General features: G+C 47.4%; 1 protein-coding gene across 1 annotated transcript in view; it reads left to right on the top strand.

Annotated features, from left to right (window-relative positions):
• Nucleotides 1-497: 497 nt before the first annotated feature.
• The window catches only part of DRC2 (dynein regulatory complex subunit 2), a 34348-nt gene continuing 21994 nt past the window's right edge, over nt 498-12851 (top strand). Inside the window, exons 1-2 of the mRNA XM_075591227.1 lie at nt 498-608; nt 11962-12109. Of these exons, the coding sequence (XP_075447342.1) occupies nt 11969-12109 (141 nt within the window). The 5' untranslated portion in view covers nt 498-608; nt 11962-11968. The remainder of the gene's footprint in view (nt 609-11961; nt 12110-12851) is intronic.

Below are 12851 nucleotides of genomic sequence, written 5' to 3' on the forward strand. Positions count from 1 at the left end.
CACGAGACCTCACCTCAAGGCCTGGTGCGAATGGGAGCTGTGGCCTCATCCAAGTTGACTTCCGACGCGGGCCAACGTGAGTCAAGGCCATTTCCCTGAGTATCACACGGGCCACTGCAAATGCTGCCAAGTGGCCAGGGAATGCCACCCCTTTATTAGACAGAGGTGTTTCCAAGCAATACCTATTAAAGTTCAATAACCTATGCAGCTGACCACACTCTAAAAACCTTGTGTGTAATAGGTACAGCTGCCAAAAACATGTATGTGTTCCTGCTAAATATGTACAGGTGAAGGGAATGCAACTATAATAAGTAAAAGTAACGTGACACATTGCGTATTTCCATCGGAAAAAGCAAAGTTAAACTACTTTAAAATAGATGACACTACTTGCAGCATCCAGGTGCTGCTTTCCTTCCTTCCCGCCTCTGAGACTCGCACCGTCACTATCTGCTCTGAGGAGAGCGCTGTTACACCCCGTGTCATAAGAGGCGCCAGGTAACCGTGACGACACTGAAAGCGGACTCTTCCCTGCCCTGCTGCGGGCGGAAGTGCCCGTTGCTAGGAGACGGAGAGAAACTTCTGCGCGGAGGGGAAGGGACCGGAGACAGGTACTGGCGGAGGGACACGGGACCGAGACCAGAACAAGGGGCGGGGGAGAGACCGCAGGCAGAGAAAGCTGCGGGGAGTGCGCGTTACATATACACTGTGACACCACAGCATGACATACACACTGCGCTGCGCCTCTCCACTCACTGAAGTCTATGGGGGTTTGAATCGAGGCAAAAGTAGGCCAATTCTGGGGCAAAATAACTGCACTAAAGAAAGAAGAAAAAGAAAAAAGCACATTGCAATGACTAGTATCGACTTCCCTGATGCATCTGGTGCAAATCATTTTGCCCCAGAATTGCAAACCGTTTGTCCTGGTACACAGACCTCACTGTGTTAGCCTTTTTAGTGGGGGCCTTACTAGGAATCGGCTTCATAATTTCTACAAACCCTGTTATTTTACATGTATAGCCAGGTCACCTGATGGCTACTATTCTGCCCTTGGGCTGGCAGTAAGCCCTGTTACAATCAGGTTGCCAGTAGTTGATATGGGGGTTTCCCCCTACAGCGGGGGAGATGGTGACATCAGGCCTGGGCATGACCAATCATGAGCCAGACTGGTGCCCTCCTCCTGGCTGTACTTAAAGACAGGACCGCCCTAAATTTAGTAGTGTCCTTCCTCCTCTGATGAAGGCAGGTCACACCACAGGGAGCCTGAGATTGGGGCCTTCCCTCTTGCTCTTCCCTCCAGGGGAGAGTGAGTGTGGTCTATACCTCTGCCAGGGAGGTGGGGAAGAGCTAGGACGGCTGCAGGTGCCCTTGGCCTGTAGTGACAGTCCAGGGACCATCCTTCAGTGAGAGCTGAGAGTACTGCATCGGGCAGAAGCCTACCGTGTAACTGTGCTGTACAGAATACAATAAACCGGTTCTGTTATTTATATACCTCCTGCCTGGTGCATGACCTTACGGGGGGAGAGGTAATAGTTCTACTGTGGGAGATCACCTTCAGTTCCTGGAGCCTACGGCAAATGGAAGCGCTGCACTGCTTAAAATGGATATGGGTTATGAACCACAGAAGCCTGTTCCTGGGTCCCCACTACCATCGGCGGACGACTCAGCCATCCTGTTGCCAGCAGGTATATGCACCAATTCACCATAGTAATGGACAAATCTCCCGCCGGGTGGGGGAAACAGTTACATTTGAAGGCGCTGCTGAGATCTGTAACAGGACAGGCTTTCAGTGAAACAAAGCTGGAATTAACAAGGTACGCTTCCAGAACAAGTGCTAATGAAGGAGGGAGCAAGGTGCAGTCAGGGGGATAGTGTACCTCGTAACCTCGCAAAGACCGACTTAGACTACCCTATCGGATGAATGGTCTGGAGACAAGAAGGCTATAGCTGTTCTAAATGCACTGTGTGTGCAGCGCACAGCAAAGGATAATTAGGAGCAGGTCTGGCAAAAAATTTCTTTAATGTGAGGCCATAAAATAGAGGGTTGCAACCCTTCTACGTGTTTCGTGCGATACGTGCACTTTATCAATAAGTGTCATACACAATACATAGGACATTTAAATAGCAGCTGTGTGCCGATTTGGCGCCAAAAATCCATTACGTCATAAAATCTCATTACCAATGAACATAGTCCCCGTAGCGCATGCGCCATGCAGACAAACCCCAGAAAGAGCCCCACCACGAGGCATAGCCAATCGGCGTCCGGAAGAGTGACACGCACCCCATCAGCAGTGAAGAGCCAAATCTCTCAGGATGCGGCTCATCCAGGTCTCGTCGGCACGCGCATGCGCACACGGACAAATCATGATCTCATAAATCTCCCTCTGTTTAATCATTCACGCGTACGTGAGTAAATAAAAGTACCCCAATCCCCACGCTTGGCAATATAAAGGCGCATTCAGTGTTTAAAACACAAGAATGAATACCCATATAATTCCCAAGGCGAGCGGAACAAGAGACATAAACATACATGATGAAGAGAAAAATACACATAAAGAGGGAAATATCTAATATTCTACAATCAGCCAAACCCTGCAATTTACAAAAAATTGTGAACAAATTATATAGTGACAAAACATATAACATATACATATACATTATTGTTGTTAAAAAACAGTATATTCCTATATCTGTATTAAAAACACATGTGCAACCCCTCCAATGAAGCAGAGATTTCATTCATAATTGTATTCTTGAATGTCATTGAAAAGAACTACCAAAGTTTAAGTTGGAGATACATACCAGAATGATGCTATACTGATGATGGAATATTCCTCAAATGATGCTGTAAAAACATCTAATTCTATTGCTCAGAAATTTAAGCAAAACAGCAAAATAAAAAAATCAAAAAGCAAAAACAATGATCTTTTTATACTCAAATTCTCCAGATATAATTCATCTTTAATAAGAAAAAAAAAAAAAAAGAGAGAAGAATCCCACGAAGGGATCGTTTAGATGTAACAATTGCAATATGTGTGACTTTATGAAGCCTTCCGATTGTGTCTTTTCCCACAGCCCATATAGACGTTTTAACATAAACAGCTTTATCAATTGTAACACCTCTTAGGCCCCGGACATGTTCCCTGCGTGCTTGCGGAAGCGTGCTGACGCGCGCTCCCGCTCAGCACTGAGCCCCTACAGCCGCAATTAGAGCGGCTTTAGTAGGGGCTCACCTGCGCTTCCGCGCGCTTGCGGAAGCGCAGGTCTTAGGGGAATTTAAAATTCCCCCGCTTGCCGGCGAGACAGGCCGGTCACGTGAGCGGTTCGCCCAATGAGGGCGAACCAGCTCCGTGACGTCACTGGCCCGCCCCCGGCCAGTGACGCGCCCGCTCCCGGCCCGCCCCCTGACGGTCTGTCCCCCTTCTGCCCGATCCCTGCCCCCCTTCTGCCCGATTCCTGCCCCCCTTCTGCCCGATCCCTGTCCCCCTTCTGCCCGATCCCTGCCCCCCTTCTGCCCGATCCATGTCCCCCTTCTGCCCGATCCCTGCCCCCCTTCTGCCCGATCCCTGTCCCCCTTCTGCCCGATCCCTGTCCCCCTTCTGCCCGATCCCTGTCCCCCTTCTGTCCCGATCCATGTCTCCTGTGTGTGTGTGTGTGTGTCTGTGTATGTGTGTGTGTGTGTGTGTATGTGTATGCATGTGTGTATGCATGTGTGTGTGTGCATGTGTATGCATGTGTGTGTATGCATGCATGTGTGAGTGTATGCATGTGTGTGTGTGTGTGTGTGTGCCTTTGTGTGTGTGTGTGTGCCTTTGTGTGTGTGCGTGCGTGTGTGTGTGCGTGTGTGTGTGTGTGTGTGTGTGTGCGCGTGTGTGTGTGCGTGCGTGCGTGAATATATTTATCAAAGTTGCACAATGTTAATAAATAATTTATTCTCACAACATGTCTTTTTTTTTAATTTTTAAAATATTATATAATATACACACACACACACACACACGTACTCACGCACGCACGCACGCACACACACACACACACACACACATGTTCCCCAGTGACACACACACACTGACAGCTACCAAGTGACACACACACACACAGTGATACCCGCCTCCCAAGCGCTTGCTGTCTCCTCTGTAAGGACAGCAAAAAGCTCCTGGTAGAGCGAGCGGCAGCAAGCGAGAGCGAGCAAGCGCCAAACATGGCCAAGGCCTTATGGGGTGTATGTTGTTAGTTGTGGCTGTGGGAGAAGATACGTTGATAGGACAACAAGGGCCCTAAAGATCAGGATGCAGGAACACTGTAGACTTATTATTTGTGTGTGTGTATCAGTGTTTGTGTGTGTGTGTGTGTGTGTAAAATGAGAAGTTTTTAATGCCCCCCATACCACATTCAGAAAAGTGTTTAGAGACAGGGTGCAGCAGGTCTCCTTTCCTAATAAGTCTACAGTGTTCCTCCATCCTGATCTTTAGGGCCCTCGTTGTCCTACCAACGTATCTTCTCCCACAGCCACAACTAACAACATACACCCCATAAGAGGTGTTACAATTGATAAAGCTGTTGATGTTAAAACGTCTATATGGGCTGTGGGAAAAGACACATTTGGAAGGCTTCATAAAGTCACACATATTGCAATTGTTACATCTAAACGATCCCTTCGTGGGATTCTTCTCTCTTTTTTTTTTTTTCTTATTAAAGATGAATTATATCTGGAGAATTTGAGTATAAAAAGATCATTGTTTTTGCTTTTTGATTTTTTGATTTTGCTCTGTTTTGCTTAAATTTCTGAGCAATAGAATTAGATGTTTTTACAGCATCATTTGAGGAATATTCCATCATCAGTATAGCATCATTCTGGTATGTATCTCCAACTTAAACTTTGGTAGTTCTTTTCAATGACATTCAAGAATACAATTATGAATGAAATCTCTGCTTCATTGGAGGGGTTGCACATGTGTTTTTAATACAGATATAGGAATATACTGTTTTTTAACAACAATAATGTATATGTATATGTTATATGTTTTGTCACTATATAATTTGTTCACAATTTTTTGTAAATTGCAGGGTTTGGCTGATTGTAGAATATTAGATATTTCCCTCTTTATGTGTATTTTTCTCTTCATCATGTATGTTTATGTCCCTTGTTCCGCTCGCCTTGGGAATTATATGGGTATTCATTCTTGTGTTTTACACACTGAATGCGCCTTTATATTGCCAAGCGTGGGGATTGGGGTACTTTTATTTACTCACGTACTCGTGAATGATTAAACAGAGGGAGATTTATGAGGAGATCATGGTTTGTCCGTGTGCGCATGCGCGTGCCGACGAGACCTGGATGAGCCGCATCCTGCGAGATTTGGCTCTTCACTGCCGATGGGGTGTGTGTCACTCTTCCGGACGCCGATTGGCTATGCCTCGTGGTGGGGCTCTTTCAGGGGTTTGTCTGCATGGCGCATGCGCTACGGGGACTATGTTCATTGGTAATGAGATTTTATGACGTCATAGATTTTTGGCGCCAAATCGGCAGACAGCTGCTATTTAAATGTCCTATGTATTGTGTATGACACTTCTTGATAAAGTGCACGAAACGCGTAGAAGGGTTGCAACCCTCTATTTATGGCCTCACATTAAAGGAATTTTTTGCCAGACCTGCTCCTTATTATCCTTTGCTGTGCGCTGCACACACACTGCATTTGGATTCTCCTTACCGGATACAGCTGCACGCTTGTGGAGAGAGCTACTGGGGACATTGAGTTGTGAGTATGTTTACCTGGGGCCAGCCCAATGAGGTAAGGGGGGGTGTCTCCGTGCACCTACCCCCATCTTCAGGGTGGATTGGAGCCCCACTATAGGTTTAGTACTTTTATATTGGAGATTACCCAGTGTATGCATTACTCTCCCTTTATTACAAAGGATATAGGTCCCTGTATTTCTGAGCACCATTCTTCCACACATATAGCTGTTCTAAGTCGCCCTGAGGTGGGTAGTTGTGCTGCCTACAGGGGGTGCTTGGCCAAGTGGTCCCAGAGATCTCTGAAGAGGGTCCGCGATACTGGCAGCCGAGTGGGGCGGCGTAAGGGTACTGCATAGGCAGTATCTTAGGAGGGGTGCCCGACGTGCAAAGTGACTGAACCTCCAATAGAAGAAGCCCAGAGTACTACTAGCCATAGCCAAATCATAGAACCACAGAGTGCTTGTAATAGACTGTAATCGTGTGCAGCGTATCGAGATGGAGCTTTGCTAGCCTGGGGTACATCCTACTCTTGGTAGACTGCTAATCTATGTGCTGTGAGGATCCACGAGGAATGGATTCCTGCCGGAATCGCAGTCACTGTGGGGTCATAGAACGGACTGTGCTCAAAATGGAGGTTCCCTTGCTCGGGAATGAGGCGCACAATCCAAAATGGTGGTTCCCGCCGAGAATTGGAACCGTGTGGAAGGCTTGCAAATAATCTGCATGCCTTTTTGTAAAGTTCTGCAAGGGTCTGGCACAAAAGCCAGGACCCCACCCAAGTGATGTGACTGGCTCAAGCCGGAGTCAATCACGCCCCCTCCATGTTGCCGGGTGTCTCTCCTCCAAACTCCACCGGAGGGAGGGGTCACGCCAACAGTCTATGTCTAAAGACTTTGGAGAATAAGGGAGGTACCGGATGTAGTGAACCGTACCCTCCGTTCCCTGGAGCCTGGCGGGCAAGAGGAGTGAGTTACCCATTTCTTTTGTGCCCGTGTCTACATACAGTGAGGTAAAGCGATATGGACTTTGCCTACTACTCGCTGCCAGAAGATTTCCTGGATGTACCCACTGATGGGATCACTAGTTTGATGTGCTTGAGTCCTGATTGTACATCCCCGGAAGAAGACCTTCTTTGGGGGGCTATTTTCTCCGTGAATAGGGCCAGCTATCTTGTGTCTAGTCCTCTACTGCCGACAACTGATGAGTACCAAGCCCCAACCACTGAGACAAGGCCTGAGATGGTTTCCGCTGACCCGGCCCCAGCGATGGCCTCGGATACGATACGAGAACCAGAGACGGGCCTGCTCTTCAGATCAAGGAGCCTGCCATAACTGCCAAAGTTCAACCCGTATGCAAAGTGTTTAAAAATGGCCGTCGGCGGGAAGCCGGACCCCAAGAGATTGTGCTCAGCGTGGGTGCTGAACCACGTGCTACTGGGTGCACCCTACTCCGGGGACTTGGGATCCGCCTATGGCGTGAAAACCAGGACTCCACCCCAGCGATGTGACTGGCTTAGTCAGGAGCCCAGATCACGCCCTGTCACTGTGGGCCCCTCTAATCTCCACCAGAGGGAGGGGGCACTGTGACAATCAATGTTCATCGATGGTTGAAAAGAAAGGAGGAGCCGGATGTATCCGACCGCACCCTCAGTTCTTCGGAGCCACCAATGATGGAGGAGCTACCCTACCTGTGCTCCTGCCTTCACGCACTTTATCCAGGCCCGAAATGGCGACCCGTGTGCTGGGATATTACGCCCTGCCAGGGGGATTTCTGGAAGTAACAGTCGGCGAGTCTCATGCCTGCTGTGCCTGTGCCCCAATTGTGATTACCCGGGTGGCGAGCTGATCTGGGGCGGTACTTGTCCAAGGTGTAGAGCTAACTATTTCCTGCCCATATTATCAGGATCTATGGACTTTGATTTCACGGATCTGACCGGCTCTGATACCGAGCCAGATGATGATGAGTCTACCTTACCGTTGGTGATCAGAGAGGGTCTAAGGGCTCTAAAGACTGCTAAAGGGGGGCCATATGCCCAGATGATTGTTCTAGACCCGGCTCCCAACAAGGTGCCAGAGACGGTCAGAGAGACGGAACCAACACACGTCACAACCGAAGTGCCCCCGCTGGTATCTCGCCAGAGCGGGGGTAGGACAGCTGCGGTGTGTATCCAGCCCAAGGTGTTCCTGCTTCCAGCTCTACCTAAAGAGGAATCGAGAAGGCACGGCCAAAGCGAAGGATGGGAGTCCTCTTCTCGGTGATGTCCAGCGGCCTGGTCGGCGTACCTATATCCCAAGCAGAGGATACCAAGGTTCCAGCCTATTAGTGGAGCGGTGAGAGACCACCTCTTTACTCCCAGCCAGGACCAATGGAGACTTCCGGAGAGAAGGCTTTGGACGGGCATGACCTCTATGCGGAAGACCACGGCGACGCGCTTCTTTCAAGTCCGGATGTCGACGCACTTGCGGGCCTGGACTTGCTCCAGGAGCCTGCGAGATCCATTGGCAATGATGTCACTACTGCAGCGACTGCCGGGCAGTTGAGAAGAAGCCGATCCCCCGCTCCGGTAAGTACCGCCTTACCCTGCATGGGCCTGGGGCGCTTTATTCATTCTATGCGGGCACACATGGACGGACTTAAGGCCAACACGAGGGCTACTGTGCTTTTGCCTGCAGCCGATGTCCCCAAGAGAATTCGGACACTCGACCCAGTAAAAGAAAACCATGAGCGGGGTCAAGTTCAGGACTCTGTTGCTAATATTGTACCTACTGCCCTGGTAAAACCTTATGTAGCTCCGCTTTCTACGCGCGTGGCGCAAAATCGTCAAAAGGCATTACTCCATTTCCACCGACCTTGGGAGGGGGAGATTGAGTTTGTTATGGGGTCTGATAATGAGGAGATTGACTTTAGCTCCGACGAGGATGAGTACGTAAGTGTCTTCTCCAGTAAAGCGTTTTAAAGATATCATGGAGGAATATCTGCCCTATGAGTGATTAGGGGGATCATCTAATCTGTCTAGATGGGAAAGAGAAGAGATGCTTCACCATATTCCTGGATGGAACACTGATAGCTGCGAGGAAAATTGGAGGACTAATAGTTCGAGAGAGAACTGGGATCCTGAGGAGTCAGATGAGAGTTGGTATAGCGCAGAGGAAGGGGGTGATAGCCCAGGGAAATGTTTTAAAGAATCGTCCCGGCATGACACTTCCAGATCCATAGCTTTCATGCCTAAAGTATTACCTGGTTGTGGTTGCCCTATATGTTACCAGGAGTATCATTATGCTCTTACTTTAGATCCAGTGGACCATGCCCTGCGCAGACCAACCTAATAATATTGTTTTTTCAGTGACAGCGCCCGATAGTACGCTGCATTAGTTAGTCACTGGAACCGGAGCACTACTATTATAACAAGGTTCTCCAGATTGGGAGGAATCCTAGTTCTGCAACATAGCCATTTGATTGTTGTATTCAAATATAAGCTGTATAACGATATTCATTGAAATGTGTTATCATGCATATTGAAATGTGATCAATCATTGTGTGAAAAATGTTCTTGTTTTTGTTCAGGTTTTTCATTCGACGATGGTACCCGAAAATTTAGGACCCAAGCGGGGTTGTTGGGAATCCACCAGAGGGAGAGTGTAGTCAGGTCACCTGATGGCTACTATTCTGCCCTTGGGCTGGAAGTAAAAACGGGTACAATCAGGTTGGTATGGGGTTTTCCCCTTCTGAGGAACTGCATTTGAGTGACAGGGGAATGCGGTGACATCAGGCCTGGGCATGACCAATCATGAGCCAGACCTGGTGCCCTCCTCCTGGCAGTACTTAAAGGCAGGACCGCCCTAAATTTTTAGTATTGTCCTTCCCCCTATGAGGAAGGCAGGTCACACCACAGAGAGCCTGAGATTGGGGCCTTCACTCGTGCTCTTTCCTCCAGGGGAGAGTGAGTGTGGACCATACCTTTGCCTCTGCTAGGGAGGTTTGGAAGAGCTAGGACCGCTGCGGGTGCCCATGGCCTGTAGTGACAGTCCAGGGACCATCCTTCAGTGGAAGCTGAGAGTACTGCATCGGGCAGAAGTCTGCTGTGTAACTGTGCTGTACAGAAGACAATAAACCGTTTCTGTTGTTTATATACCTCCTGCCTGGTGCGTGACCTTACTGGGGGGAGAGGTAATAGTTCGATCGTGGGAGATCACCTTCAGTTCCTGGAGCCTATGGCAGATGGAGGCGTTGCACTGCTAAAGAGATATGTGGGGTATGAACCCCAGAAGCCTGTTCCTGTGTCCCCACTACCACCGGCGGACGACTCAGACCTCCTGTTGCCAGCAGGTATCATGCACCATACGCCGTAGTAATGGACAAATCTCCCACCGGAATCTCCCACCGAAACACCGATACACGCACACATGTAAACCGAATGTTCAAAAAGAAAATGGGTGTTTTTAATATAATAGTTTACTGGGTCAAGTATTAGTTAGTTTGGTTGTAATGGTATAATTCTGATTTCTGTGACTTCTGGGATCCGCTGGGGCCTGTTGGTCCTCAAAGCAACTACTTGGTCCGCTTTTGCTCCAGTGCCATCTTTGCATTTACGTATATGTTGCCACTATATTCAGGGACAATACAAGGAGCTTTCAAAAGAACTATTCATCCCACGGGCAGTACAAAGGACTCGGGGCCATCCCTTAAGGTTGGAGGAAAGGAAATTTCACCAGCAACAAAGGAAAGGGTTCTTTAAAGCAAGGGCAGTTAAAATGTGGAATTCATTACCCATGGAGACCGTGATGGCAGATACAATAGATTTGTTCAAAAAAAGGTTGGACATCTTTTTAGAAAGGAAAGGTATACAGGGATATACCAAATAAGTATACATGGGAAGGATGTTGATCCAGAGATTAATCCGATTGCCAATTGTTGGAGTCAGGAAGGAATTAATTTTCCCCCTTAATGGGGTTTTTTGTTTGCCTTCCTCTGGATCAATAAGCATAGATATAGGATAAAGTATCTGTTGTCTAAATTTAGCATAGGTTGAACTTAATGGACGGAAGTCTTTTTTCAACCTCATCTACTATGTAACTATGTAACTACTTCATTATAGCTCCTTTACATCTACAAAGGATTCCCCACTGTACAATCTCCCCCAAGAAAGAAATGACCCATGTAACCCTTACATTTCAAGCCCAAATCTTCTCCCGGACACCCTTGTAATGGCAAGGCTTCAACTGCACACACTTTTTCCTAATCTTATTCCATTTGCACTCATTAAATATAGATGGCAGAGGCGATCTATCAACATAAAGAAAATTTAAATAGAAGTTTGTTGTGCCGCATTTTCTGCTTTGTGTCAAATGTCAAAAGATATTTCACGCAGGTGACGTAAATTCTTAGACAGAAAAGTTTATGCCACTTCTGACTTTGTGGATTTTATTGATGCAAATACAAGAGTAAAAAGTGACATGTCATTATAATTTGTGTCGCGTAACTTCTTAATTACTCCTATTGATACTTGCTAAACTGCAAATGGTGTAAAGCTTGGAGCTAGGGTTACCAGATTTCCTCTTTCCCATAATGAGGATACTAGCGCCAATGGAGGGTATCATACCCTGATCTGACGTTACCTGGCATTGACTTAAATGGCAGTTAATGTTGGATAGGGGTGCGATAACCCAGCATTGGCGCTTAGTCAATCTGCCCTGTTAGCCTCATCCACAAAACAGCGTTATCCAGACAAATACAATGCCAGATATCACTGTTCTGTGAATAAGGCTGTATCACGAGACAAGCATTCAACGCTAAATCCATGGTACTCTTTCATTCACACAAGCACAATAGCACACAGAGACACAAACACACATAGCAGCTCTCACCTCTAAGCCCACCATCTTCCACCTCCTCATTTTCTTCTCTTGTAGACACCCTCAGCCTTGCCTGTGCAGAGAGAGAGAGCTCCATTTAACTTCCACAGTGACATCAGCATACACTGACTTTGGCACTGCCGTCCACACAGGATGTTTACACTTTCGGGTCTGTAAGACCGTCCGGCCAAATCCTAGATAAACGCAGTTTTTCCAAACGGCTGGACGCACTGACAGACCAATTTGCCTTGATGCACCACTCCCTGTATTCTGTTTTCCGCTCTGTGCCTTTGCATCCTCTGTGCTCACTGCACCCATACACACCCATACATACCACACGCACTGATCCTTTGCATTGTGTTTTTCTTCCAACAGCACAGCCATGCCTAAGAAGGCCGCGAAAAAGTCTGGCAAAATGAGCCAAATGAGCGAAGAGGAGCGACTGCTATACATGCAGCAAAAGCTGCTGGCAGAGGAGGAGCAGACCAAGAAGAAGGAAGACATGCTGATGCAGTTTTTAAAGGTAATTAAGACTTTCCAGTTTAAAATACCCCACATCTAAGGGACGCAGCCATAACAGAGCCTCGGGGAGCATGAGCTGTAGATTATTACAGCAAACCACTTGTGCATCAGGATCTTTCTTGATTGTACCTATAGAAGCAATTTGTTGTAGGCTGTTACTTCTGTCACACTCGGATGTGTCCTTTTCCTTGAGGTTGTTTTCCTGCATTGTCTCTTGTGTGTAGCACTCTGCATGAGCCCGTGGATACGTGAAGTATTGTATTTGTTGTACCCTCCTTCTTTAAGTAGTTTCTTGTCTCCTTGTGCTTTCTTTGTCCATTGGTTCCATTGTGTCTGTAAGGTGCATATTTCAGGTGATCATGCGTCTTATCCTAGTTATGTTGTGGACTTCTCTTTTGTTTTATTTGTATCTATACTTTTTTTTTGACATGGCACCAACAATGTACACCTCACCTCCTACAAATAGACATTAGAATGATAATAAAACGAGTGCAAATACAGACACACAATAGGAAAAGGACTCCATGCCCCAGAGAGTTTACCATCTAAGATGTCTAATTTCTTATTGATTGTCACCTGCCAACAAGATGTTTCATTGTATGTAGCCAGTCTCCCCTGTCTACAAAGTGTATGTTGTCTCTGGTGCTCAGCTTGAGTGTTTTTTTTTTTTCATCCACAAAGTATCTCATGCCTTGGACCCTACCTCTGGTGGTCCACTACTTTTCAATCCCTCTTTGTATGGT

The sequence above is a fragment of the Ascaphus truei genome, chromosome 3, assembly GCF_040206685.1.
Source record: "Ascaphus truei isolate aAscTru1 chromosome 3, aAscTru1.hap1, whole genome shotgun sequence".
Taxonomy (NCBI): Eukaryota; Metazoa; Chordata; class Amphibia; order Anura; family Ascaphidae; genus Ascaphus; species Ascaphus truei.